This window comes from Dunckerocampus dactyliophorus, chromosome 2 (genome assembly GCF_027744805.1).
Source record: "Dunckerocampus dactyliophorus isolate RoL2022-P2 chromosome 2, RoL_Ddac_1.1, whole genome shotgun sequence".
Classification (NCBI taxonomy): Eukaryota; Metazoa; Chordata; class Actinopteri; order Syngnathiformes; family Syngnathidae; genus Dunckerocampus; species Dunckerocampus dactyliophorus.
The window spans coordinates 25,018,015-25,045,733 of record NC_072820.1 but is presented as its reverse complement, the minus strand read 5'-3'; the positions used below and the strand labels follow the sequence as shown (position 1 = coordinate 25,045,733).

The window sequence follows — 27,719 nt, the reverse complement described above, 5'->3', positions numbered from 1 at the left end:
AAGTTCTTACATAGGAATAACCTCTATTTATCCTATGTGTTCCCCTGATCTAAATCCAATTGAGAACATCTGGGGATGGAAGTTTACAAAAACGGACAACAGTTCCAGACATCTTCATCACTTGGAGCAACATTCCCACTAGCCTGCTGGAAACACTGACATGCCCAAAACAATTTTTCAGGTTATTAACAAGAATGGCGCATCTATTCATTACTGCATCCTTTTTTGAACATTTTATTTCTATTTTAGTGGGGTTTCTGGGTTTTTTGGCCTTAACATTTTTGATCAGCTGATGAACAGCCTATTTCTCTTTAATGCTTGTTTACTCAAAAATGTTTTATTCTCACTCCCATTTCTTCTTTTTGCATTTTGAAGCTCTACTTAGAACCTCCTTAAGAGCAAAATGTACATTTTTGCAATTTTTCTACTGATCTTAAAATGTTGATCACGAGTGTATAAAGCTTCTTAGCATATCTCTATGCTTTACAAAATAACAAAGTGGCCCTTGCATCCTTTCATTTTTCAGTATGCTGCTCTTGGTGGAAAAAGTTTGGACACCCCTGGCATATGGGGTTGACATAGCAGAGTTATACTTGGGAATGTCTTACAATGTTGTATGCATTCATTCTGAATCCCTATCAGAGCTCCTTTGCTACGAGAATGAGAAATTTCAGCTTCTATGAGTGCAAAAACAGAGTATATTAACATTTACGCTGCTTACCTGGCTCAGCAAAATTCCGCAGTGGATCATCACCCATCACCCAACCATTGTGAGCCAGGAAATGACATGTCTTATTGGGCTGGTTCAGCAGCTGCATTTCCTGTTCAAGAGTCATGTCCTGGTATGGGAAGGTGAAATACCTGTGAAAGAGACAGAGGGGGGAAAAATTGAAACTTGACTTTCCTTGAATCATCTTTTGAAATACAGAAACCAACCTCAGAATTCCTATGACACAAACATACACCTTAAAGGCTCAGTAACTGCCATCCCACTATTCCTGTAAGATTTTTTTAATGGCTTCATGTTACGACCAAGGTAGCTGAAGTCAAAAGTTCAAATCTATAGGTTTTACACCAGGGAGGGTACCATCCCCCACTAGCATCAGGAAAACTTGCCCTAAACAGATCTGTGGGACACCACTGAGAGGCGGAGAATAGAATGATTTTTACCTGGTAACAAGAGGGTTCTTCTTGCTGACAGGGCCTAATTTGGGTCCATGGTCAGCAAGACGCTCATACATGACATTTCCCACAATGCAGTTGGCTGCCTGGAGAACAGGAACACAATAAAAGGGCAATAAAGAAGTTTGCAATCCCTTAAACCTGATTTTATTAATTGTTTCTTCAAACTGAAGATTGGGACAGTAGAAATGATTGCACACGCAAGGGCTTTAGAGGCTAACAATGAAATACAATTATTATGTTCATATAAGTTTGCAGGCTAGATGTGACACAAAAATTAGGGATGTCCTGATCCGATCTTCAGGATCGGGATCAGCTGCCAATCCGCTGTCTTTGTGAAGATCGGATAATATCGGCTTCCGCCACGAGATCGGGCTGATCCGGTTGCCGTATCACGTTCGTAACTCTGAGCCACACTCCAACATGGTAGGTGCAGTAATGCGCTTCAAAGCTGCTTGCCACTCGACTTGCGCCACCCGCAAGAAGAAGAAAACGCAACACCACCATGGTGTGTGTGTGCGCAACTCAGACCGGAGGAGTATATTTTCACCATGTTGTGTTTTACTGCTTTAATGTAAGGACCATTTTCCAATGCCCACTGACGATGTGCAGGTCAAAAAAAGACAAGAGGCACATTTATTCTTGCACCCATCGTGTATCAACAGTCAATTGCCATTCCCAACACATACAACACATTCCGGCCTTCAAAATCAGAGCGCTCTGTCACATTTGTCTAAATGTGTAAACAAAATAAGGGTGTTATTAAAATATAATATAACGATATCTGTGACTCCATCTTCCTTAATCACAGGCACGGGCATTACAGTTTATTGAAGATTTTGTAGCAATATGTGCTGAGGCTGACATCCCATTAGAAAAGTTAGCTAAGCTACATCCATTTCTCAATTACTGGACAAAATGGGCCAATGATGTATTGCATCAATAAATGTAAAAATGTTTGCATTTTATTCACTAACCCAAATAGCGTACACACTATGCTGGTAAAAAAAAAAAAACCCGGAAAAAACGGAATTTGGGAAAAAATAAAACAGATCTCATAGGGCCCTGAGAGAGTTTGTTAAAAAAAAAAAGTCATATCTATCCATCCATCCATCCATTAATTTTCTATGCCGCTTATCCTCACTCGGGTATGCTAGAGCCTATCCCAGCTGACTTTGGGCGAAAGGCAGGGTACACCCTGGACTGGTTGCCAGTCAATCGCAGGGCACATATAAACAAACATATAAACAAACATTCACACTCACATTCATACCTATGGACAATTTAGAGTCACCAATTAAACTAACATGCATGTTTTTGGAATGTGGGAGGAAACCGGAGTACCCAGAGAAAACAAACGCACGCACGGGGAAAACATGCAAACTCCACACAGAGATGCCAATGGAGATTCAAACCCAGATCTTCCCGATCTCCTGACTGTGTGGCCAACATGCTAGGCCACAGTAAATCACATCCCAAATTGACCTATAACCATATAAAATGATTAGTCCTACCCTAAAAGTATTCTGAACACATTTTTCAAATTTTATCTTTTATTGGATTTATAATCAGCTCATTATCCACCTGTCACACAAACACTCTCTTCCATTCAAACCACTCTACCACCATGTGCAAGACCAAAGAGCTTTCAGGATTGTAGACCTGCACAAGATAGGAATAGACTACAAGAAGCTTGGTGAGAAAGAGAGCACATAATTGTGACAAAGCTGAGAGACCAGCCCACAATGATAAATGATAAAGGAGGAGCTGGTTGATGACACCAAGGGAGTTGGGAGCACAGTGAGTAAGAAAAGCATTAGTAAAACACATTGCTTTAATAGATTAAGATTAGGATATCCAATAATGTCGCCCAACCGATATTATCAGCCGATATTGGCATATTGTTTTTTTCAGCTGATAATTACATCGACATACAAATGATGACGTGCTCCACACAGTAACAAGCTTGCTAGCTCAGTTACAATTCTTTCAAAGTTTGGTCTTTTGATTGTAAATACAGTGGAACCTTGGTTAGTGTCAATAATCCGTTCTTGAAGGTCAACCTCTAACCGAAACATACTCTAATCAAATCAGTTTTTCCCATAAGAAATTATCTAAATCCAACTAACTAAATCCAATCCAAATTTTCAACATTAACTGAAAAACAAAAAGCACACTAACTGGGGCAACTGTTAACCGAGGTAAACTATATTGTGATTTTCGATTAATCGGAGAGAACACAAAACAATCTGAAAATGCTGCAACGTGATTTTTAGAAATCTGTTGAGTATCCAAGATCATCTCATGAATAAGGGTTTATTTCATGACTGTTTGGTCATAAATGCGAAAAAAACACTGTGTTCCTCTACCTGCTCATGATGCTGATGCACAATGTGGTGCTGTTCTTCGTTTAACTGTTTCAAATTCTGTCGCAGCAAACTGCAGCACTCCTCTATGTCCTGAGGGGAAGAGCTGCAGGAAGAGTAAAAAGTCCTCAATGATGCTACACCTTAGGAATACATTTCTTCATAGCATACATGCAGTACTATGTAACTGATTTAGAAAAGGTGGCAGCCCAAGGATGTGCTTTGGTGATCCACATTGGTACAATATAACCTCATCCGTTGTCTGCTTGGACACACTGACTTCTGTGTGTTTAAAGAAAGCCTTCATCACCAGTGCGTGTCAACCCAAACGAACAGGTCTTACGAAGTGGAGCTGAAGAGGATTCAACAAGTTAGAGTCGTACCTGTGAGGTACAAATGTTTCAAGGGCGGAGTCCATGTCGACTGTGTTGCCATAACGTCGGTAATCAATGTCCTGGATGATTTTAAGACCTTTTCTCCCTCCAGTCTTAATATGATCTGCTTTCACACCTTCAAATGAAGACAAGACAACAACGCCATGACATACTGTATTATCTATCTGATTATTTTTACTAGTACAGTCACCCCTCACCACTTCGCGTTTTGAATTTTGTGTTAAAAAAATTACTTCAAAAACATATGAATTAATAAATCATGCTGTTTCATGGTTGAATATTTTATTATAAATAAAAAAAATATGCATATTTAAGCAAATCGTATCTTTGGCAATAATCACGTCTTCAACGAAGGTTTACGTAATTTTTGCCTAAATGAAGCATTTTCAAGCAGAAAATGGCTAAATGAAGTAAAATACCAATATAAGGCATTCAGGAGACGTGTTCAAAGATATGATGTGATGATATGTAGTAGAGCCCTTTTTTCATATATTGGCCGATATATCGGTTATAGGCCGATGTATTGGATATTGGTAGCAGCCCCAAAAATCCTGCTTTGTAGACTGCTTACCATTGAACAATTTACTTCTGCTGGCTCTCTACAAAGGTGGGCGCATCTTTCTTATCTTATCGTCCCTGCTTTGCTTCTTATGTCTCGTTTAGTCCTGTCTCATACTTTTAAGAGCCTCTCTCTGCACTGCTCTCCAAATCAAAATCATGGAATTGATCAACTGGTCTCTCCATGCAATTGACAAGATTTTCTTGCTGAGAAGCTTGGGCTCGGGGGAACCTGTCTGCTCTGACCGCCGGGTACATGATGGAGAGTTGGGGGAAGTGGTGGGGAAGTGAGAGATCATGTGCCTTCCACTTGGCGATCTTCGAGTAGCTTTCGGATTTGCAAAGGCAGATGGATCGATTGAGAGACCAGAATGGACAATGAGTAGCCAAGTCTACTGGAAAGCGTCTACTCGCACTAACCCAAACAATCTACTTAATTTGCATTTCGGCTTCCCCCCCTCGGTCTATCCAAGGTTGCAGCTCGACAGCTATTTCCCCTAAGAGATTGCTGCAGCGGGACACTCTGACCCCCTTCTTCTCTTCTTCATGGACACCTGTTGTTTGTTGTTTCTGACTCTGGCTCGATCACGGATGTCTCAACGGAAACTGCTGTGTTATCGCGATGACACCCTGCAAATTGAGGCCTGATGATTGGGCACCTGTCGGGAGAACTTCTTCAGGCCTACACACTCATGCATCCAAGGACACTGACAATGCGCATTCGCACACACATCCCTTCCCTCATGCAACACCTTCGCTGCTATATCCCCCTGGTGTTGGCGAGATGGGGACCATAGCTTACGCCCATTATGGCTGCATTGGCTGTGGCTGGCTGCTGGCCACGCTGAGAAGACCTCACTCCCCTTCCCCCCCCCGACCTGGTGGTCTCATGTTCATGTTGAAAGTGTGCTTATTTGTGCCTAAGTATGCTGAGGTTTTTTGACAGTCCCACACTGTACGCCCTATTTTGGAATTGTCTTTTTTTCATCTCTCCTTTTGTTGTTCCCTTTCCTCTCTCTCCTCCATCGTTCAGTCATCCTCTTATTGTTGGATATGTATGGACGGATGATTGCACAATTTCGCTTATACCTCTTTAGAAATGACGAGTAAATGCCATTCTGATAAATAATTTAGAACAAGGGTACTTGACTTAACTATGTTTTGTTTTTTAATTTACAATGCCAAATTGAATAAAACCTAGTCTGAGTCCTGCAGGAATAGATCTAAGCTGTGTATATGTACTGACCATTTTGTAAGAGAGTTCTGAACTGGTCCACAGCACTGTCGACGTTGACCTGGTAGAACTCCCATAGTTTGATTTGAGGATACACATCATTCCACAGTACACTCCGGATGGCCTAATAAACATAAACACACATTTCATTTATATGACTTGACACTTCCAAACACAAATACCACAGTGGTTCCATACATTGAGATGATTTTCATTGGTGATATCAGCAGAAAGGCCTTTGTCCTTATACCGTCCGTCCACGATTCTGGTGGTTAAATGCCAGATAGCTCGGTCCAAGACCCAAGCTGGGCGTAGATGGGGAGAGTTCACCAGGTTGTAACCACATTCTGGATGGTCTCTGATCCACATGCTATTTGCAGCTGAAAATAGAAAAAATACATTTACCCCCAAATTCCAACAACTGACCTGTGAAAAACAAAACACAGAATGAATTTAACATGAAGAATGTGTGTTGTCAAACTACACTCCATCATCCACAGAGCTCTAGCTATAGTGCTCATGTAGCTCAAAGAGATAACCAATGTGTGTACAAATGTACATCCACAAAGTATTCACAGCGCTTGAATTCTTCCATATTTTCTTATGTTACAAAAATTCTTATTTTTTAAAATGTAAAACAATTTAAATTTTAAAACAGCAGCCGCCTTGCTCGCACACACCTCAATATATGGTGAGTGAGTTTGTCTAAATGTACATCAGTAGAACTTACACACTCCCCTCACATCTCCAAGATCATTGAAGTGAAGGATAGACAAATAAATTTCACTTTTAGTAATACTCGACATCCCTACTTCTTCAACACTGCATTATTTGATGACCATTGCGCCTGGCGGGGCAAATTACTGTTGGAACATTTGCGTAATTGAATGGCCAAACGCTGTTTCTTCACATACACATTACGGCTTCCTTCTCCCCAAACCGCGGCTGATTCTAAGGCCCGCTGTTGTAACATACTCTACATCCTGCTTTTGATGGCTGTAATTTTTAGCCTTGTTTAGTAGCACAGTGGAACCTTGGTTAGCGTGATGAATCCTTTCCAGAAGTTCCGACTCTAACCGAAAAGTACTCCAACCAAACCAATTTTCCCATAAGAAATCATGTAAATCCAATTCATCCGTTCCAGAAAGCAAAAATGTGAAGCGTTTTTGTAGTTTTACAAAACGGACATTTGAAGAGACACCAAAAAAAGTTTGAAAAAAACAATAACAAAATGAAAGTACTCACTTAATAAAACATCTTTGTCATACTGCTGTCATATATAAATAAACAACTATGAAATAGGAGTGAAATAAAGTGGTGATTTTGACACGCCCCCCAACAAGTTTCCTGAACCTACGCTATCTTGACTGTGACGTCACGACCAGAACCAGATTCCAACACATGCAGCCATGAATTCACGGAAAATCCAAGAAAGGGACATATTCACAACAGTAACATTCACTGATATTATGTTGTGATAACTATGATATTAACACACACAAAATCAGAATGTGACACTGACAGCTACAGTACAGTATATGACCGGTGACACCGGCAAACACAGCCATGAACGCACGCAAAGAAAGTGACATATTCACAACATAATTTTGTGTTGTGAGGAATATGATATGTTTTACTGGCAGTGATAACCACAGCTATCAGCTTGCTTTTGCACACTGCACAGAGCTGAAGACAAGAGACAAGAATTGTGAGGTAACACTTTGTAAGAGTAAGGTAGACGAAGACACTTGGATCAATACAATTCATTCAGCAAGCATGACAGTCAAAAGTGAAATGAGTTTTATGGATATGCTTTGTACATAAAGAAAGTTTCCACAATCATAAATAATAACACACAAATGTAGAGTAGTTTCAGTCACCCACCTGTATGGTTGTACACCACGTCAGTAATACACAACATGTTCCATTCCGTTTTCAGCTTTTCCACAATTGCCCCCACATCTGCCCAGCTATAGTTTTGACCTTCTGGGCTGAACTCAGGGCTGAAGGTCAGCTGGTCTGCCAATGAATAGCATGACCTGGAGTCTCCGAGGGTCTGCAAAGGCGTGAAATGGATCATGTTGTACCCTGGGAGAGGAAAAAGCACATGGATTTATCATGGATCATATAACAGAGCTTGATTATGCTATTCTTAAATAATCTCTTTTTAAATAATCTTTGCAATTTGGCGATGTTGGCGCTAAAACCTCTGTACATAAAAAAACGATACCAATGTTGGCCGATATCATATTTTTATGCCAATATCGGGCCGATAATTATTGGTGCCCGATATTATCGGACAACCCTAAATATGACTTTAAAAAATAACATATTTTTTCTTGAATATTTCAATTCAAAAAAATGACTAAAACTAAAATGATTATTATCTTTCCTCATAATAGTACAAGTTTCAAAAAAAATTCTCATTAGAGTACAACTTTTTTTCTAGATATCTTGACTTTTGGCTGTTTTTACAATTTCTGCTTTCAACTCTATGTTACTAAAATTACATTATTTTTCCTCATAACATTATGAGTTTATTCTTGTAAAATTGCAACTTTTTTTTTGTTGGAATACAACTTTTTTTCTCTGAAAGATTTTCACTTTATTTTCAGAAGATTACAGTTTTTTTTCCATTTCTGCCGTTATTGTTTTTTCAAATGTATTTCTTGTAAATTTTCTCATTGTAATATGATGACTTTATTCCCATTATATGTTGACTTTATTCTCGAACATTATAACTTATTCCGCAACCTAATTTGCCAAAAATTACAACTGTATTTGTTGGTTTGAAATATTTCAACTTCATGCTACTATGGTGATTTTTCCATATAATATTATTACGTTATCATAAAATTCCGACTTTTTCTTTTTTATTATTATTTTTTACTATTATTATTATTATTTATTATTTATATTTTTAGAATGTGCTTTGTGCCAATAAAAAAAAAAAAAAAACAGCCCCCAGGCCGCACTTTGGACACCCCCTGCTTTATACCGCTACAGCATGTCGTACACCTATTGTTGATTTCTAAGGTGCTCCATAAATAAAGTTAATTGATTGCAAACAGATGCACGCGGACAACAAGGGTAATGATTCATCCGATCCCAACCGTGTGGGTTCATGGTAACAAGCAAACAACATCTGTCAATAACGCCCTGCATGACCCCCGCCCCCACATGGAGGTCCACAGTTCAATTTTCGCTACCTTGACACTTTCACATTTCAATCTGGGTACAAAGTCAATATACAGTACATAATCATACACCACAAAAACACTCTTGATGTCACCGTGTTATAAAGCTGTTGTGAAACCACTCTCATTTCACTTTCATTTTTTGTACAGGTAAAAAATGTGTGTCCCATAAAACACACACCTGACTCCTTTGCCACTTTGATGATCTGTGGCCAGCCATCCAGGTGACCCAAACATTTGGACAAATATGTCTGAATGGTGATGCAGTCTAATGGGAGGACATGGTTGTCTGCCCCCACATGAAGGACGGGGTTGATCACAATGTAACCTCCTCCCGATTTTTCTGTGTCACTGTCAGGAAAAAAAAACATGTTTTAACTAAATACATAAATAGTATGTTGTAACTAATGATGAATTCATGTTGATAATGACATCAATTGTTTTAACGGCCAAACATTGAATTGAATTCTCCCTTGAAAAGATGTTGTGTAATAAAAGTGGTTGAGGGGTGAGATAGTGTATACGGTATCTATCTATTGACTATAGTGATTGTCAGTACATTCTTTACTGATAAAGTGTAACTTTAGTGTATTCATGTACAATGTGTTCCATTTTTACACGTGACCAATTCACACAAATGCTTATGCCTGAAAAATACTTGTCCATCCTAATTTTTCTTTAATTTATGTTCCACACACAATGCATGTAGTTTACCCCCGTTTTCACTGACAACATTGGGGAAGCATCGAGAGCAATCTATAGCAGGGAATTTAGTTGCTCAAAGTGAGACGAGAGATTATCACACGTCCACATTTTTGTCAATGGAAGAAAGGAAGTGACGAGATGGGTGGCCCATGGAGGGACGCATTTAATTGGTTAGACCAGGGGTGTCAAACTTGTGCCATGGAGGGCCGAGACACTGCAGGTTTTCTTTCCAGCCAGTCAAAGGTGATTTTAATGATCAACACCTTCAGTTTGAGGGAAGGAGCTTATCAATTAAATCACCTGCTGAAGAAACTGGTTGGAGAGAAAACCTGCAGCGTCTCGGCCCTCCATGGCAGGAGTTTGACACATGTGGGTTAGACAGTTGAGCACTACTCTGGGACAAATTTGGTTGGCAAAAACGACAATGATTGGCCAAAATGTGCGGGAATTGGACAAAGTTGCGAGGTTGCACATAATTTGTGAGGATTGATTGAACTGCAACATGACAAAATCCTGAAGTAATTGGTATTTTAAAACATAGTGTACAATAAGTCTTTAGTGTACAATACTCAACTCCCTCACAATCACCCCCACACTGTAATGTCTTTACAAGTGGTTTCTTACCCAAATCCAAAGTAGTACTGATAAGAACCTGCCACTTTGACATCCAAAAAGCAAAACTTATCAGAATCATCCTCCCGTCCAGTTGGGAAGTTCCAGGACAAAACACGGAAAGTGTTTCGTTCAAAACCCTTTCCTTCAAGCGGGTAGTTGGTTTTCACCGTAACCCTCCTTCCCTGAAGACTTGGACCCAGACGGAACTGGAGCTCAAAACCTGAGGAGGCAAGACCATTTTCAACAAATAAAGTTTCAATTCTTTGCTTCCTGTGACTTCAGTAATCCCTTGTTTGTGGCGGATCATTGCTTCCATGATAAGTGAATTTTAGTTTCATTTTTGAGTAAGAGCATAGAAACCTGTTTACGACCTTCTAAATAGGGGTGGAAATCTCTGACCACCTCACGATTACATGCGATTACGATTCAGAGGCCTGCGATGCGATGAAAAAATGATTATCGATGCATCTCCATAGTTACATCTACTAACATACAGTATTTCCAATTGCACAGAACCAGCAGGAAAAGTAAAGTGCACCAGTAGCAGCATGTATAAAATTAACAAACTTCAACATATTCTCTCTCGCTTACGGTTAGTCCAGAACTTTGCGGCACGGCTTTGAACAGGAACCAAAAAGAGGGAGCATATCACCCCAGTTCTAGCCTCCTGCACTGGTTGCCTGTGCATTTTACAATTGATTTTAAGATTTTATTGTTTGTTTTTTGGACCTCATCCAAATTTACACTCCAGCGCGCAAGTTGAGGTCCAAAGGCCAGCTCCACCTGGTGGTGTCCAAGATGAGACCTACAGTAAGACCAGAGGAGACGGGGCCTTTTCTGTAGTTGGCCCCAAGCTGTGGAACACTCTCTCCCCTCATGTAAAAATGGCCCCCACAATTGAAAGCTTTAAGTTTCGTCTTAAAACCCACTTTTATTCTCTGGCTTTGAGTCCTGTGAGTCCTGTGGTTATCTGTGTCTTTTATTCTTTTCTTTTTAGTTTTAATTGGTTGTATTTATTCTAGTTTTTATTTTATTTATTTTTACCTACTTCCTGTATTTATTGCTTTTATTGTTTTACTTCTTATTTTAAATATTTTACTGTTTTAAGTGTCTTTGTTTTTATTTGATCTTTTAGTTTTTACTGTAGTAATTTGTACTTTTACTTCTTACTTTTTATGGTTATATATATATATATATATATATATATATATATATATATATATATATATATATATATATATTCATTCATTTTATCAAAGTGTGCGCACAGTGCATAACCTTATTTTATACTCAACTCAGAGCTAGTGAATACATTGTACACTGTTGTCCGCCTTGCCGTGCTCAGCTCACTTGCTTATCATCATCGCAGACTTTCTGCTCCATGGCGTACTACGCTCGGTTCCATTCATTTGTGGCTGACGGTCGACAGTCCTATTCTTTCAGAGTCCTCGATATTGATGACGGTCAAACTTCCTCAACTACCAAGCTAACTTGGTTTTATGAAACAACTTGCTGCATTTTATGCATCAATACGGTTGAGGACTTTTTTCCCCAGGAACCACAACATTTGGTTGGTCCCTAATATGACAAATGTATACAATATAACGTAAATGGCTGCAAATGTTAAGTGAAAAGCTGCATACTAGTAACCGATTTAAGACGGCTTATCTCATAGATCTAAAAAATAAAGTTCAAAGCAGAAAAATGCTTCACCTTGATCAAGTCTGAACAGGGTCCTCTCTAAATGATCGTTGTCATTGAGTACCAGTACTCGGATCTGCTTCAAGTCTTGAGGCAACATCTTGAAATCTTCGATGATGCTGAATCTTCCTCACCTATAAAGAGGACATGTTGCTTATTCATCAAAAGCTCATGATGCAATGCACCCTAAAACTGAGAGGAGACTAGCGGCAGATCTCCACAGTCAGGATCCTCCCTTCGCAGACCACCACTGTGAGAAACCGCCACTGTCCTACCTGAAATACACACCGGAAATATACAAAATTTCAAAGTAAAATCGACCGCCACTGTGAGACACTGTCACTGTCAGGACCGGAAAAAATGTAACTTTGATACAAATCCACCTGAAGACGACAAAGAAGACGAGGAACAACACCAACAAAGGTACGTCACAACTTTTCAACATCGGATAAATAACTTTACATTCACCAGAACCCATGCGTTCACCATCGCTTATACTTGGATAATAATATGAGACTTTCGTTACAAAAACAGCTGAATATGACTGCATTCAGTCTGTGTTATCTGTACGCATTTTAAGCTTTCCGTGTCTTTGTTATTTATGCAGCTTAAGTCAGTTGTCTTTGTCATTTTAGAAACCTTACACAGTCATTGCATGATTTCCTTCCTGGCAATGACGGAAGAACAAAAACAGAAGACCACCTGTGAAATTGCAGATGGAGACGGTGAGACAGCCTTTCTTTTCAATTTGAACTGATTGAGGACATGACATTATTCTTTGCTAAATAAATCTGCTGTTTATGTATAATTGCTGTCAGGTTTAATGTTCCTGTTTTATTGCTCCTCCGTGTAGTAAAAGCAGTTTCTAATATACTGTAGAAAAAAATCAATTCATGTTGAGCAGGCCCTTACAACTTGGTAGTGATGTCAAATGTTACTGAATGTAAGTCTTCCAACTGCATAATTCTTTGTGAGTTGTATCCTCCATTTTCCTTGTTGTCATGGCGATGTGATTTTTAATATTTATCCAGATCCTTGATATCTGTATCCCGCAAAACTAGGGCACATCATCAGTGATGTTACCTGAGGTCACCGGGTGTTTCGGGTCTTTCTAACATCAGACACCGTCGCTCAGGCGACCCAGCTGACGTTGATCTGGCCTCAGCTTGTGCCCAAGCAGCGCTCGGCCATGGACCCGCCCTCTTTAATCACAGCCACCTAGAGGCGCTCTCTGCTGTCTCTGTGCTGCTATAAATGGCCCTCTTCCTCCTCTCTGTTATGACAAGTGCAGTGTAAGCTTTGAAAAGCGACTGTCCTGCAAAGGAGTAACACATTTGCATCATAAAAATGCCTCCTCAAAAAAATCAGACCTCACAAATCACTCTGCGTTACATATGTGTCCCGCCGTGTCCGTGCGCACTGTCGCCTCTCCATTTGTGTGTATGTGATGAAACGCTGCGGCCATCTTGTTTACGTGTGTTCCACAGAGAAAGAAGATGCAAGCGTCTTCATCACATACACACGAATGGAGAGGTGGCAGTGCACAGCGATACGGCGGGAGACAAATATAAAGCAGAGCGATTTGTGAGGTCTTATTTTTTTGAGGAGGCATTTTTATGACGCAAATGTATTACTCTTTTGAACGCATATTGTTTTGAGAAGCCAAACTCTTCACTTAAATTACCCAGCAACTAAGCATAACTATGTTCCTCGTCACGGAAATCCGACCAGGGACTGGACTCGCGGGACCAAATGGGGGTGTAAGTCACTGTTGATAAAGTCCACTGCTGATGGGGATGTCATACAACTTCATGTCAAAACATCTGAACTATCCCTTTAAGGTGGACTGGAAGAGGTGAATCTGAGTGTGAATATTTGTATTTTTCAAATATGAAAAGCTGCTCTGAAAAACATGCTGCAAAACTGAAGTAGCAAGTATGGACTCAATGTCAAGTGTAGCTTAACCGTGCATGTAGTGCCAGCGTGCTTTTATTTTGATGGTCGGCGTTACCGGAAACAGGAAGTTATACGCCGACTTTTCCCAAGTGTTGCCGAAAAGACCGGAAGATGGTTGTTTTTTTCGGTTGATATTTATTAATTACATTTTTTTTTAATTAGACAAAAGTATACATAAACAACAAATATGGCATCAATTTCAAGTACATTTCCAGAATGAAATAGTATCACAACAGGCTGTTGCAAAACAGAAAGGAAAGGAAAGTACACTAAGTCCCCTACTAACGAACATCCGACGTGCGAACATTCGGAGATACGAACACAAGCCGACTGGTCTATATTTTCATGTGTTTTGCCTTATATGTCCATGTTTATACTGCTACATGCTTGACCGGCAAACCCATACTTATACTGGCACATGCTTGACCAGCAGAGGGCACTGTGACACTGCTAATGGGACCAACAGATACAGGAAGACCAGGAAGAGGAGAGAAGAAGGCTAAGAGTTTTATGATACAACCCAGACAGAGGTGTGATTAAAGTTTATGAAGCGTTAATAGGCCTGCTTAATTCTACACCACCCACAGAACACTATCTCTTTTAGAAGAGTCTAACGATGATGACGATTTGTCCTTTTTTTCAATATCGCCTTCTCCTCCACCACAACCAACGACGTATGCTCGACCACTCCTCATCAAAGGTAAATAACATTTATCATTACGTATTATTATATAATTTTTATTATTGTTTTTTTCATTAATTATCCTCGTTTAATATATTACTACTGCATCCAAACTCATATTTACATACATATATACTGTATATGTATACACGTACATGTAGTACCTATATCATTGGTAATATTACCTTTTCCTCTACTTCAGAACAATTCGACTTAAGAACGGTCGTCTGGAACCAATTGTGTTCGTTAGTTGGGGACTTAGTGTATACATAATTAACTAAATAAATGGTAAAAGGCGCTCATAGAGATCCAAGGAATGCTCAGGTCGTTTGTATGTATGCTCAGAAACTTGAGGAAACATTGCTGCTGTGTCATTGTGCGGAAAGCTCACACGGAACGTGCGGCTGTAATTGCTGGTTGTTTATACTAGGGACCGTCAATAAAGTACTATTGCATTCAAGAAAGTTTGCTTAAAAAAATGTCATATATTCTAAATCACGCCACAAATTGATCTATAACCATGTCAAATGATTAGTCCTACCCTAAAAGTATCTTGCACGCCCATTTTTTCAAAGTTTATCTTTTACTGGATGGACTTTTATTGGATTGGGACCTGACTCACAGAGGTTTCTTCCAAAAGCCAAACAATATTGTTAGTCATGCTTTGTAATAAAAAAATGTGAATTCACCAATGCTTTGGTTGCATTATTCAATGCTTTGAAGAGCTATTTTCATAACCATATCCAATTCCACAAATTCATGTTTGAAACAAACACTTGGTATTAAAAAAAAAAAAAAAAAAAAAGATTGGTACCGGATCGGCTCGGCAAGACTATAAAAAAAAAAATCTGATCGAATCGGAAGCCAAAAAATGTGGATCGCGACATTGCTAGTATTTACAGTGTGTATTAAAAACAAAAAAAAACAGTAAGTGGATATCGGTGTCGCTCACTGACGTAACTCTCACTGTGGAATACAATTTGCTACATTTAAGTATGCTCGGAAATCCCAGGAAATACATCTATACTCAAAACAGGTGAATTCAACTTAAGTTACGTGGTGTCTTTGAATGCAATCCTTCAAGGCTCATAATAACGTGATTCAACTGTGATTCTGCTACTATTAAAAGAGACTAGCGTTAGCCAAATACATTTTCAGACGTGTGCTATTTTTTACATACAAATATACAGTAAACAATTGTGTCCTGTCATTGATCTTTCTCTTGATAAAATAATGCAAAAATGGCCATATTTCACACATAGTGGCAAATGGTGATTAATCACGATTAATTAATCAGGGGCACCACACCTGAGGGATATCCATTTACAGACAGCGGGATGTCCAGAATAAAGTTGAAAATAAGGGAAATTGTCCAGAAAGTAAGGGAAAATTAGGAAAAATTATAGAAATTCTGTAATATCATGTAATTTTACTGGTGTGCTTCTTTGATTTAACGAACTTTATCAGCTACAGGATGTGTTACGCTGATGTTGCCGGACAGGAAGCTGTGGGATTTATTTTTTTTACTCCCATGAAAGCTAAAACATATGAAACTATGAAAACGAGAGGGCGCCAGAAAAGACGGGCAAAAAAGGGTAGTTTCCCAGTGAAAACAGGTATGTAATAATAATAATAATAATTTATTGTGTTTGTTGTGAGACTCAGTAAGGCCTCGGGTGCTTTTGAGTATTTTACATTGCTAATACACCAAAGTGCAAATACAACACATCCCTAACATAAGTACACAATTAGATGTTTTCATCTTTGTGACTTGTATTTCAGGAATGGTGTAAATATTGATTTGCAGTACATATTTAAACTAGAGAAGCACTCGGATAGAGAGCGCAGACCTCCACCAAGCGCCATAGTTTCCCCCATATTGTGATTCATACCAAAATAATAATCCTACTTTTTTTTTCTATCAGTCTTTGATATCTCAAAGAACCTATTGGAAACTTGCCCTGTATTTATTCCAAGTGCTCTGACCATTTTTTGTGGCCTTATATGCACAAATGCTGAAAATGGTCCTATCTCACAATGTTAAAGAATCCTTTAAAAAAAAACCTGTATCCAGACGGTGATCCAGATCATCCCCAAATTGTAATCGGTTCTTTCATATCCGATTTCCGACAATTCCTGAAAATTTCATCCAAATCCATTCAGAACTTTTCAGGTCATTTTGAGACAGACAAAACAGATAAACACCGGCTGCGCTTGGCGGAGGTAATTCGTAGCAAAACAATATTTTATTTGAAATTGTCAAACTAGTAGTCATTTTAATAGGATTGGTAAAATGATGAGACTATTTAAGATTACTTACCCAATATGTGGTATGACTATATCTCATACAATTCCACCACAGCTATGATTTTCAATGAAAATGATCAAGTTGTTGCCTCTGCAAAAGAAATGACAACTAAAGCTTTCAGTCACTGGAGACTGAAACCTTTCCTTCCGACCACAAGGTCAGGAATCTTGCCGATAATGTCACCGTGTATTTATAACACTACCGCTGTTAGTTTATTGGCATACATAGTCCTTGTCAACCCTGAACTGCGACAACACTCACACTAATACAGCATATATAATATATAATAATATATACGCTGTATAATATATCCGTAGCACACAACTAGAAATGTGGGACAGCATCGAGCTAGCGTCACCGCTGTAGTGGCTAATAGACTCAACGCCGGACTCCATGCAAAACAGTAGGCATTACAGTTTGACTTCTCGTTTGGCGAACGATTACGCGGGAAGACAACTGGCACCAAACATGATTTCAATCTGTGGCATTCGGCCGACTGTTCGGCACACATATATTCACTATCAAGTGTGTACCATTTCAGGAAAAGCGGATTTAAAGCATATTTCAAACACCAATACCTTCCAAACACGAGTGACGCAGTTATAATGACCATCCACTTTTGCCGACTAAATTTATTCACCCCGTAGTGAAATGCAGATGACGCTGACATACTGGCATGAAAATACCTGGATTGTGGGTGTTCTCCGTCCTGGTAAGAAGTACTTGCTGTGCAACCACTCAGCTGCACTGTGGCATCCGCGAGGAGGTGTGGCATACACAGCAAGCAGTACCGTAATAACAGACGAAAGGGCATCGCAATCACCACCAACATGGATGGGCGGGTCGATTCAAAACCGATATTATCAATGCCATGGGTAGTATAAGTATCGGATCAATGCCAGTGTGATTAGAACAGTATTCTTCCGTTTTCTTCTTTCTTCATCTTGTTACAATGTTGATATTGTTATATTATATATTGTTGTATTGTTTCAGTACTGTGGCAAACAAATCTGTACTGTTGAGCGTGGTGGATACATGGCTTTTATTTTTACACACTGTATGAGTGTCTAATAACATACAAAATACTGTTATTATAAGTATACTTGAGCTTGATGATACACATACAGTATTATTAGCTTGAAAACAACATAGAACAAATTATTCAGTATACTGTACCCCCCTGTGGCTATCGAGGGTATAACATAGGGTTAAACGTTGGGGGGCAGGTTAAAATCTGCCTATATACAGTGAGGGGAAATGCTGAAAAATAACACGAAATAGAAGTTATCCATTTGTATTTGATTGAGGGAAAATAGTATTTGATTTCCAAGCAAAACGTGACTAGCGTTGTTCCCAAAGACACAGCGTGGCAGCGAGATCAGCCAACTTCCTGTCAGTCACGTCACAAATCATGTCTTCAATGAAGGTAAAAGTAACCTTAAATGTTAATCTATCCCTTTCTTTCATTATTTATATGCGTTCATATGCTCTTTGAATCGTTTTCTGCAGGTACAACTATAATTGTAAAACTATAAAAACGTGTTTTGTGTAAACATTTTTGGCTTGGTTACTGGTTAGCATCATTAATTCGTTCCAGAAGGTCTGACCGAATCAATTTTTTCTATAAGAAATCATGTGAATCTGTAATAATTCATCTTTAATACGTAAACTTACTAAAAAACCTTAAATAGAATTGTAAAACCATAAAAACGTGTTTTGTGTTAACATTTTTGACATCATAGATAAGCGACGTAATGTCTTTCGTGTTGCACTGTGAATGTCACTGGATGTAGATACATGGGTCCCTAATTCCAGTACTTCTTGTTGAGCAGGCCCTTGCAATGTGGTAGTGATGTCAAATGTTATTGAATCGAATCCTTCCAACTGTCATTCGGAGCCCCATGAGGATCACATCGTTCATTCTGGTCCATCTAATCAATTGTATTTTTCACTTGCTCAATGATATTTTCCATCGCTTCTTTCTTTTCCTCAAGAGTGGCGCGCAAGGCAGCATTATCATCTTGTAGCACCTTCATATCATCTCATAGTGCCTTGGTATCCTTGCGCAGTGCTCTATTTTCCTCCTTAAGGTTCATGACTTCATCATGGACCTCACAGAATCTTATCTTGAGGCTGTTATCCTGCGATTGTACATTTCCAATCTGTGTTAGCAGGTCTCTTAGACCGTTGCATTTAACTTTCATACTACGTAGATCCTTATCATAACAAATACCTTGTGAACACTGAAATTGAGTTGTTATGCATTGTAATTTCACACCATGGAGGTAGGAAAAAAAACTTAAACTGGAGGGAAATTTTGAGATTTGGGTCTAGTAAATTTACTCTGTTTCAATTGAATTTTTGTTAATTCGTGTTAATTTTTATACCGAAACATAATAAATGTAGTGAATGAAGATACATGTATGTGTATGCGTGTGTGCTTTTTTGGGTGAAGCAAGACCAATGGCTTCATGCGGTCAGCAAGGACGCCCCTTCCAGTAGTATAGAGTTCAGTGTTGCTGATACATGGAAACAGGATGTGGAAGTCAGCCCTGTCGCCCATCTACGATGTCATCAGCGGTCAACTAATTTGTTCTTTGATAACTAACACAGTTATGCCACAAGTCTCTGCTTTTATTATTTATCACGGCTACAACAAAGGAGCCAAAGAAAGTTGCAAGTATTTATACACTTAGAATTGTATTTTGCATTTAAAGCTGTAATTGTAAAACTATTTTAAAAAAAAAACATGTTTTTCTGTTAACATTATTGGATGGATGGATGGATGTATGCAAGGGCGTAACTTTGGGTCTACCATTGGGCGGGTTGAAATCTTTGCCTGTTTATTTATTTATTGAATCATTTACTTAAAAAAAAAAAAGGAGTCAGGGTAATTTGGCGTGCCTGTATCAGAAATACACTGTGATACTTTTACTGTGATTTACTTGGCATTGTTGCAGCTGTGTACTTAACTATTTATGCCACAGTGACACAGTATTTCATTCCTATTGTGGCAGCTACCACTCAATTGATTTTGTTTGTGTCAACTACCTATGAAAAAAAACATCGAGAACTTTAGATTAATCAATTGCATCACTGTATTGACACCAATAAACAACACACAGCAAATGTCATATGCACAATTCATGACAGCACTCAATACAACACACAATACAGGTTGGCACACTACACTGGGGTGCAGCTTTCACCTCTATTCTGAACATCAGAACATGGCAAACTGATATCACGTATTAGTGGGCATCACCAGTTCAAATGAACAAAATCCAAACAAAAGCATGAAAATACAACAGTAGGCATATATTTAAACCACATGTTAATGTATGTTACAACATATTAGACTACAACTTACTACACAGGCTGACACCCTCTGGCTTCACCTCACAGGACACTGGCAATCGGACAACTAGCTTGCCAACTCCAGTCACAAATCATCACCTAACTTCATTTTTCCGCGGTTCTGCGGTCTCCATCCATGCCAAACATGGGGGGGGGGGGCGCTACTGTTACATTGCCGGATAATTAAACATGCTAGTGTTTTGCTGGCAAATGATATAAAGAAAATCAACAACATATTAATGCAAGAAAATGAATATTTTTATTAAATCTGAGTGATGTGGACATATTCGGGGGGTTATATTTCGCTAGATCAGATTTTTGCGAGGGTCATGATCCATGTATCCCCCTTGCAAATTACGCGCTTGGATGGATGGATTTAGATTTATGGAACACATTTACATTATTAGTTATGGGAAAAACTGACTTGGTTAGAGTATGTTTTAGTTACAGTAGAATGGGACCTTTGGGAATGAATTAGTAATGCTTACCAAGGTTCCACTGTATGTATTTGTATAGAACCATTGGTACTTGAATATATAACATATAAAGGCAGGTCTTAACATGTGCTGTGGTTTGAAGGAGTTCACTGCTATTTAGGTTAAGATCTTAAACTTGCTTCCATCGAGGGGTGAATTCAGCGAGCGTGCTGAGCCTGGAGAGAAGAGGGGTCGCCATTTATTTCTCCAGATGACGTTACACACTCGGAACAGCAGCAGGATACATGCCAACACCAGCAGAGTAACTAATAGGGCAAAAAGTATACACACAGAATATTAGTCAACAATCATAGCAGCTATAATAATACAATACTTGAACCTGGACGTGTATCAATTATTCATTTGCAAAAGTGGTTAGCATTCAAATGTTGCAGAAAGTCTTAACTTGTCGGCCTCTCTATTTCCTGTTCACAATGATGACAGAAAAAAAAGGAAAAATTGCTTTTTGATAGTCTTTACTTCTTCCAACTCCCTTGTCGGCATGTTACATTGTTGCAAAGTGAAATCATATTTTTCTGATTGTAGAAGTACAGTAATCCCTCGGCATTTAGCATCAAATTTCACGCTTTTCACTCTCACGGTTTTTCAAAAATACATTAATTAGAAAATCACGCCGGTTTGCGGTTGAATATGGCCTATCATTAGTAAAAAAAAAAAGGAAAAAAAAAAACAAAAAGTAATCTATAATATGCATATTCAAGCTAATTTTACGTATTTTTACGTATTGTGTGTGATTGTACCACAACTATTTCTATTGATAATTATTTTGTGTATTGTTTTCTACTTCCAGTCACTTGTCCCTCACCCTTGTCCCTCACCCTATCCGTCTCCTCTATCTCTGCATCTCCAAACCCAACCGGTAGAGGCAGTGACCGGTAGTCACTGAATTTGCTTCTAAGCGCCATTAAACTCACCCATAAAGATTGCATTTGGAGTGGGGTCAGCTGGGACAAAATGTTTCCAGACATTTCCAAGCAGAGCCACAATCATGACTGGGTACACTGTTAGGATGTTGCGCACCCAGCGATCCAGTATCCAGTTTTCAAGGATAAACCTAGACAACACAACAAAGATGGTGCCCATAACTATTACTACTTGAAGAACATTCATCAACGCACAATTCGAAGTCTTGGACTGATCAGTCAGCTTACCATGCCACCAGCTCAGCAAAGAGAATGCAAAGACACACGGTTGCTGCCGTGCTCCTGACCACGCCCCACAGCTGAAGGACCAGTGTGAAGTTGATCAAAGAAGCAATGGATGTCCAGGTGGTGTAGAGAGCCAAACCATTCTGGACCTTCAATGTTTCCATTCATGGAGACAGATGAGAAAATAAATCGTTTTTCAGTTATAGTCAACTGACAACAGGAAAACTCCCCGTCTCTCTGGGCTAAGTAGGTCTCTCTACCAGGCCCCTTTTTTAGATAGTGCTAGTGAATCCTAAATTTGCACTAACATTAAAATTCCAAAATTGTTATGGTAGGTTTATTTTAATCGCAAAAGACGGAATGTAAAAAAATTAACAAAAATCCAGAAAAAGCATGAAATAAAAATGAGAACTTAGCCAGCAAGAATTCGGACCCCCACAGACCTGTGTATGTGCCCACTAAACACATAGCTTGCCCTGTTTCGTCCACAAGAATCTTGTTTCATTGCATGGTATAACTGCTGTTGTACTATGCACATGACAATAAAACTCTCTTGAATCTTGAATCTTGAATCTTAAGAGACCACTACAGTATTGGGACAGTTTATCGAAACTGCAAGGATTATGGCCCTGTCCACACGGGAATGCTCCTGAGATTTTTTTTTTTTGGGCCGGTTAAAAAAAATTCACTTCATATTTCCATGCAGGATTTAAGGCTGCTCATACATTCACAAGTTAATGTCTTCATTAAAATCATTTTGAAAATGTTCCAAGTAACGTATTTAGTTGTAATTTGACACATTACATGTTTTGAAAGCAGCTACATTGTAACATAAAATGTAGTTTAGTCCCTTGTGTTAAGTCTAGTAACGTGATGTACGTTTTGATTATTTCTTATTTTGTTTGTAGTCAACTTCCTTTTCACTTTTTAATGTTTGCTTCAGCATATGTTTATGAGCTGTTTGCAAATACCTTTTCAAGTAACTCTCAATACCTAGTAAATATGACTAATTGATATGGGTAAGCTGTTTTTGTGAATAAGGCTTTTATAAACACAATGTATTAGTTTAAAAACACCTCACATTATACATTATCACTTTCTGCCCAATGCAGCCACTTGTTTTTATTTTAAAATGGTCAACTACATCCAATGCCAATTACCAAAATTCACTAAATGTATATATTTTCATTTGCATGCAGAGGGAAAGATTAAGGTGTGGAGACACTTGACAAAAGACACAACAGGCGCTATGTCAGGTGCGACATCTGTACTAGCACCAGCAAAGCAAAGAACACTACAAATCTGTGGCAACACCTATGTGCCTAAGTAAATCAGGTAAATCAGGTCACCCAGTACACTGTTTCTGTGTGAATGAAAGGCTGAAACTGCTATGCCGTTTTGACCTGAAAATGTTTCCGTGTGAACAGCCCCTACGTGAGTCAATCGCCCTCGCTGCATTCAAGAGCACACCTTCTGAGAAAGATAAGGGATCAGCCCAGAATTACACGTTAATGATCTCAAGGGAGCTGGGACAAGTCCCCAAGAAAACCTTCGGGAACACACTTTGATGTAACAGAATGAACTCCATGTTGGTATTGATGGACTAATATTCACCATTTCTCTGCCTCCAAACATGTCCAGTCGAGTTGATGCCAAGGAGCTCAATTTTGGTCTAATCTGGCCACATCACATTCCCCCAAGCCTTGTGTGAGTCATTCAGGTGTTTTCATGTCAAAGACGGGACTGTACATGTGTCTTCTTGAGCAGTGGGACCTTGCGGGCACTGCAGGACCTCAATCCATTCCAGCAAATTGTCTTACTTATGCTTTTCTTGCTGACTGTGCTCCCAACTCCCTTGACATCATCAACCAGCTCCTCCCCTGTCATTGTGGTGCTGCTCCCTCACCTTTCTCACAATAATCCTTACCCCACTAGGTGAAATCTTGCATGGACCTCCAGAGCGAGGGTAACGAGGGACAGGACTCATTTGTGTACTTCAAAACACAACACAACACACCAGCATGCTTGCACTTATTTCCCTCAATATAACACAAATGAATTTCTAACTTTTGTTATTCTACTGGATTTTTTTTTTTTACATTCGGTCTGGAACCCACAATAAACCCACCATAAACATTCTGGACTCTTCATATCGTTGTAAGGGGGAAAAGGAGGGATCAAATACTTATATCCCCTATTGTATACAATAACCGCCTCAAAAAGATGATAAAAGACGATCATTCACTTATCACCATGACAACACCTTCACTAGTGTAGTTTACCTACCAGAATTCTGAGGCAGGTCAGATCTTTCGGATAATAGGTCTTCAGCCACAGCCCATAATAATCTGTGGCAAAGCAACAGATGCTCAAGGCACCGCAATTGGAAATCACTATCAGGATCAATACAACCAGTGCAGAGAGCATCAACCTGAAATGGGAGGGAAACGGATTAGAAGTTAATGAAGTTAGCAGCCCACGTTTATGACAGATCCTCAAATAATCTGGTTATGCTTTTTACAGTATAAACATTTCTGTATTTATGCTTGTCTGTGATTTTTCCTTTGTACTCAATCAGCTCTTAGAACAAGTGATTTTTATTGTCAAGAACACAGCAAGCATACACCATGACATACACCACGGCAGATGCGAATAATAGCACCGCTGGTAGCAGTTCAGGGTTTGAGGGCATCATGATGAACCCAACTTCAGAGCTTGTCCGTAAAGCCCATCAATGATGCTTTGGAGACTGGCATACAGACTCAAAGCGTTGGCTGGGTCTCAGGATATACACCTGAGTAGCAGAGGTCAGGCCCTCTAGCCAGGGTATATACTCTGAAGACACTTCACACCATAGAATAAAATATCAGGATAATCTTTAGAGTTATCAGATAATCGCGCCTTTGCTGACTTTAGTCAGAAGGCTCCAAATGTGCCATATTATATTTATGTGTTCTCAGGGCATTAAATCAATTGTAACTGGACTGTTCAGTGTTCTTGTCCGTGTTGTTTCAACACAGATGGGCTAACTCTTCAGGTCGACCTGCACCTCAAAGAGAAACAGCACTCTTTTGAGGACAAAAATGTACACATTCTGGACCGAGAAGATGGATGTTTTGAAAGAAGAGTGTTTTGCACCACAAAAGACTGACTCTACCTTTGGAGGATAGATCGATTTTCTGCAAAATTCCCTCTTTGCGCATGCACTGATGAAGCCTGCTCAGATGAGAGGCCAAAACTGAACAATCCAGTCGTGATCGTTTCAATGCCTTGACAATACAATGACCTTATTGCTTCTGACACAGTTTTGGTAATCTGAGGCGTACAGGTCAAGACCTTGTATATATAAGACTTGTATACATTAAATGGATTTTATAACAACATAGAAACAGTAGTCATACTCTCTGTCCCACAACAGCAGCCATATCATATTCAGCAACATGTTGAAAGCCCAGCAGAAATAGAAGGCGTACGGCAACAGACACTGGGCCCAGGATCTGTTCAAGAGACATATACATGTTTCTGAGCATGAATAACAATAGACACTGCAGCACACTGTGATCTGTGCTTACCCTCTGAACACATATAAAGTAATATATATGACCATCAAGGAGAGCCAAGTATATATAACACCCCAAATGGAGAAGGTCCAACCAGCGGGGGTGATGTCCGTCTCATAACGGGCTGACACATTACCTGTTGAGGAATGGAAGGGACCTGGAAGGTAGAAAAATGTACCTTTGAGACATTCTACTGTAAATGTATCAGAGTGGTTACATGAAATATAAACAACCAGAGACAAACAGCAACGTTGCTTGGGGCATGTTAAGTATTTGTGCCATGGCTACAGCAGGTGAACGCTTTGACCAATTAGGATACCAGTTCAAGAACCCACTGTTTACTGTGGCGCAACCGTGGTATTTTACTGGCGTGTTTCTTTTATTTTGAAGGCCCGACTTTACTGGCTAAATGATATGCTGATGTTGCCTGAGTGTTGCCGAGGCGACGTCCTAGCTTGCTCTTGTAAACTACGTTTCTGAGACCCTTATTTTGTTCAGCAATCAGACAGTGATTTTATTGTGAAGACCGGACGTGGGTTGATCGATGTCGGTAAAGTGTGACGGTAAGCTGAAGTTGCGTGTCAATACAGTGCCGCCCGAGTTCACAGCTGTCGTCCTTCCTTCATGTTAAGCTTTCACGACGTCAGCGGTCATCTTTTGAAGACCCTTGGTTACATTACCGCTCTCAAGAGCTGAACGACAAATGACACACTTCCGGTCTTTACAATATAAACACTGGGCGTGACATCGGTCTAACTGAACTAAACAAAATAAGGGTATCAGAAAAGTAGCTAACTATTAAGTCGACTGGGCATAACCATAACACGTCTGTAAGCAAATGGCTGTAAGTTTGTCATCAAACGTTAGAAAACTTTTTTCCAGTATCTCTGTCATGGTTACGGATTCCATGGAGTCATTGTTGGGGTAACGATTTAACCAAAAATCTGCGCTCATGTGATGTAAATTCTGAGCGCTTTAACGTTGGAATTCCACACTAACGTCACCGGTTTCGCCCAGAATGATCGTGATCGAAAAACTAGCGCCTACTCAACTGGAAAACACGGACAAATACAAACATATTTCTAGACAGAACGTTGAATGGCATGTGGGATTTCAGATTAGCCAACAACTGCAGACAACGTTGAAGAACTGAAAAGTATTCGTGTATTTTTCTACTCACCTCTGCCCGCTCCCGCCAAAGCGTTAACCACCAAAACTGCCACAAAAACCACCGCACACAAGATAATAACAGCGATTCTGGATATGTTAATGTCCCTCATTGTAAATACTTTTTTGTTGTTGCTTTGTGTCAGGAGCCTCCGCAGATGTTTGAAATGTGACGTTCGTGAACAAGTCGTTTTTTTTCTTTACGATAAGAACTGCAGATGTGCGAGTCCTAAAGGAGTCTGTCAACTCTCGTGAGTTTTTTTGTAACTTAGTCAATACTCACGGGTACTTGTCTCCGTTAACTCGTTCACTTACTCACCAGCGACGGTAAACTAAAAAATGAACTAGAGCAAGCTTAAAAACCCAGGCAGTCTTTCGAACGGCCCTTTGAAAGGAACGGCTCCTCGAGATTCGGCTCTACGTTGCATAAACACCATCGCAGCCGACGGTCTCTACTGGCTGTTTCGGGTTGGAACAGATGCACGTTTTCCCATTACGTGACCTACGGACCCGCCCACAACAGGAGACGGTCATGGAAAACGTCCAGTTTTGGTATATCATCTGCAAATGTAATTCTGAACAAATAAATACAATATAACGTAGCTCGGGAATAATAATATATATTGCACAAAACGAGCATTATGCAAGTATGACGGTTGTGTGAGGCAGATCGATCCAATTATCGACAGTATCGATGCCATGGGCGGTATTATTTCTCAGTTCTTTTGTTTTTTTGCTGTTCACGTTGTTACATTGTATTGATGTGCACATAGTTATATTTATATATTGTTTACTAAAAAAGAACAACTAATAAGTCACTGGACACTAAGGAGCTTTGGACGAAAAGCCAAGATATGATGAATGATTTTCGTGTTATATGTAATAAAAGGGAATAATTGTATTTTTTTGTTGCTGTTACATTGTCCTATTTGTATACTGTCAAACTAAGTATTGGTCGATCCAATGAGTGCTGTCAAAATTATTATATTATCTTGTCAAAGAGAAATTACCAGTTGATCACTAACAAGAAATGAATAGGGCTTGTCAAGCCATTCTGGAACCTTCCCCACCACAAAAATATTTAGCTGAAT

General features: G+C 39.4%; 2 protein-coding genes across 5 annotated transcripts in view; both read right to left on the bottom strand.

The window, feature by feature from the left end:
- The window catches only part of agla (amylo-alpha-1, 6-glucosidase, 4-alpha-glucanotransferase a), a 59,803-nt gene extending 42,118 nt beyond the window's left edge, over positions 1 to 17,685 (bottom strand). For 2 of the 3 annotated variants that reach the window (XM_054766601.1, XM_054766604.1), the window contains exons 1-11: positions 17,586 to 17,685; positions 11,966 to 12,087; positions 10,262 to 10,472; positions 9,114 to 9,283; positions 7,620 to 7,823; positions 5,934 to 6,115; positions 5,748 to 5,859; positions 3,932 to 4,058; positions 3,552 to 3,654; positions 1,171 to 1,268; positions 722 to 861 (exon numbers count right to left, since the gene is read on the bottom strand). In XM_054766601.1, the coding sequence (XP_054622576.1) occupies positions 722 to 861; positions 1,171 to 1,268; positions 3,552 to 3,654; positions 3,932 to 4,058; positions 5,748 to 5,859; positions 5,934 to 6,115; positions 7,620 to 7,823; positions 9,114 to 9,283; positions 10,262 to 10,472; positions 11,966 to 12,053 (1,435 nt within the window). In that variant the 5' untranslated portion in view covers positions 12,054 to 12,087; positions 17,586 to 17,685. Of the gene's footprint in view, positions 1 to 721; positions 862 to 1,170; positions 1,269 to 3,551; positions 3,655 to 3,931; positions 4,059 to 5,747; positions 5,860 to 5,933; positions 6,116 to 7,619; positions 7,824 to 9,113; positions 9,284 to 10,261; positions 10,473 to 11,965; positions 12,088 to 17,571 lie in introns of all 3 variants that reach the window. The other variant, XM_054766603.1, reaches the window with a different exon arrangement.
- A 2,294-nt stretch (positions 17,686 to 19,979) lies between these two features.
- On the bottom strand, positions 19,980 to 27,090 carry si:dkey-29d8.3 (uncharacterized protein LOC556220 homolog). Of its 2 annotated transcripts, none has more exons than XM_054768783.1 (7): positions 26,912 to 27,090; positions 25,474 to 25,618; positions 25,303 to 25,398; positions 24,188 to 24,332; positions 21,905 to 22,050; positions 21,668 to 21,807; positions 19,980 to 20,998 (listed from the first exon to the last, which is right to left on the bottom strand). In XM_054768783.1, exons 2-7 carry the CDS (start codon positions 25,506 to 25,508, stop codon positions 20,850 to 20,852), a joined length of 711 nt encoding a protein of 236 aa, XP_054624758.1. In that variant the 5' UTR covers positions 25,509 to 25,618; positions 26,912 to 27,090; the 3' UTR covers positions 19,980 to 20,849. The 2 variants fall into 2 exon arrangements, with proteins under 2 accessions (XP_054624758.1, XP_054624756.1); XM_054768781.1 differs by having other exon boundaries at positions 26,642 to 27,063.
- Positions 27,091 to 27,719: the final 629 nt, after the last annotated feature.

Excerpts from the sequence above, each read along its gene's own strand:
- si:dkey-29d8.3 (XM_054768781.1), bottom strand. The coding sequence starts at position 26,741 with ATGAGGGACATTAACATATCCAGAATCGCTGTTATTATCTTGTGTGCG. Across the intron at positions 25,399-25,473 it reads ACTTTATATGTGTTCAGAGG|ATCCTGGGCCCAGTGTCTGT; the intron begins GTAAGCACAGAT and ends TCTCTTGAACAG. Across the intron at positions 22,051-24,187 it reads TGACCTGCCTCAGAATTCTG|GTCCAGAATGGTTTGGCTCT; the intron begins GTAGGTAAACTA and ends GAAACATTGAAG.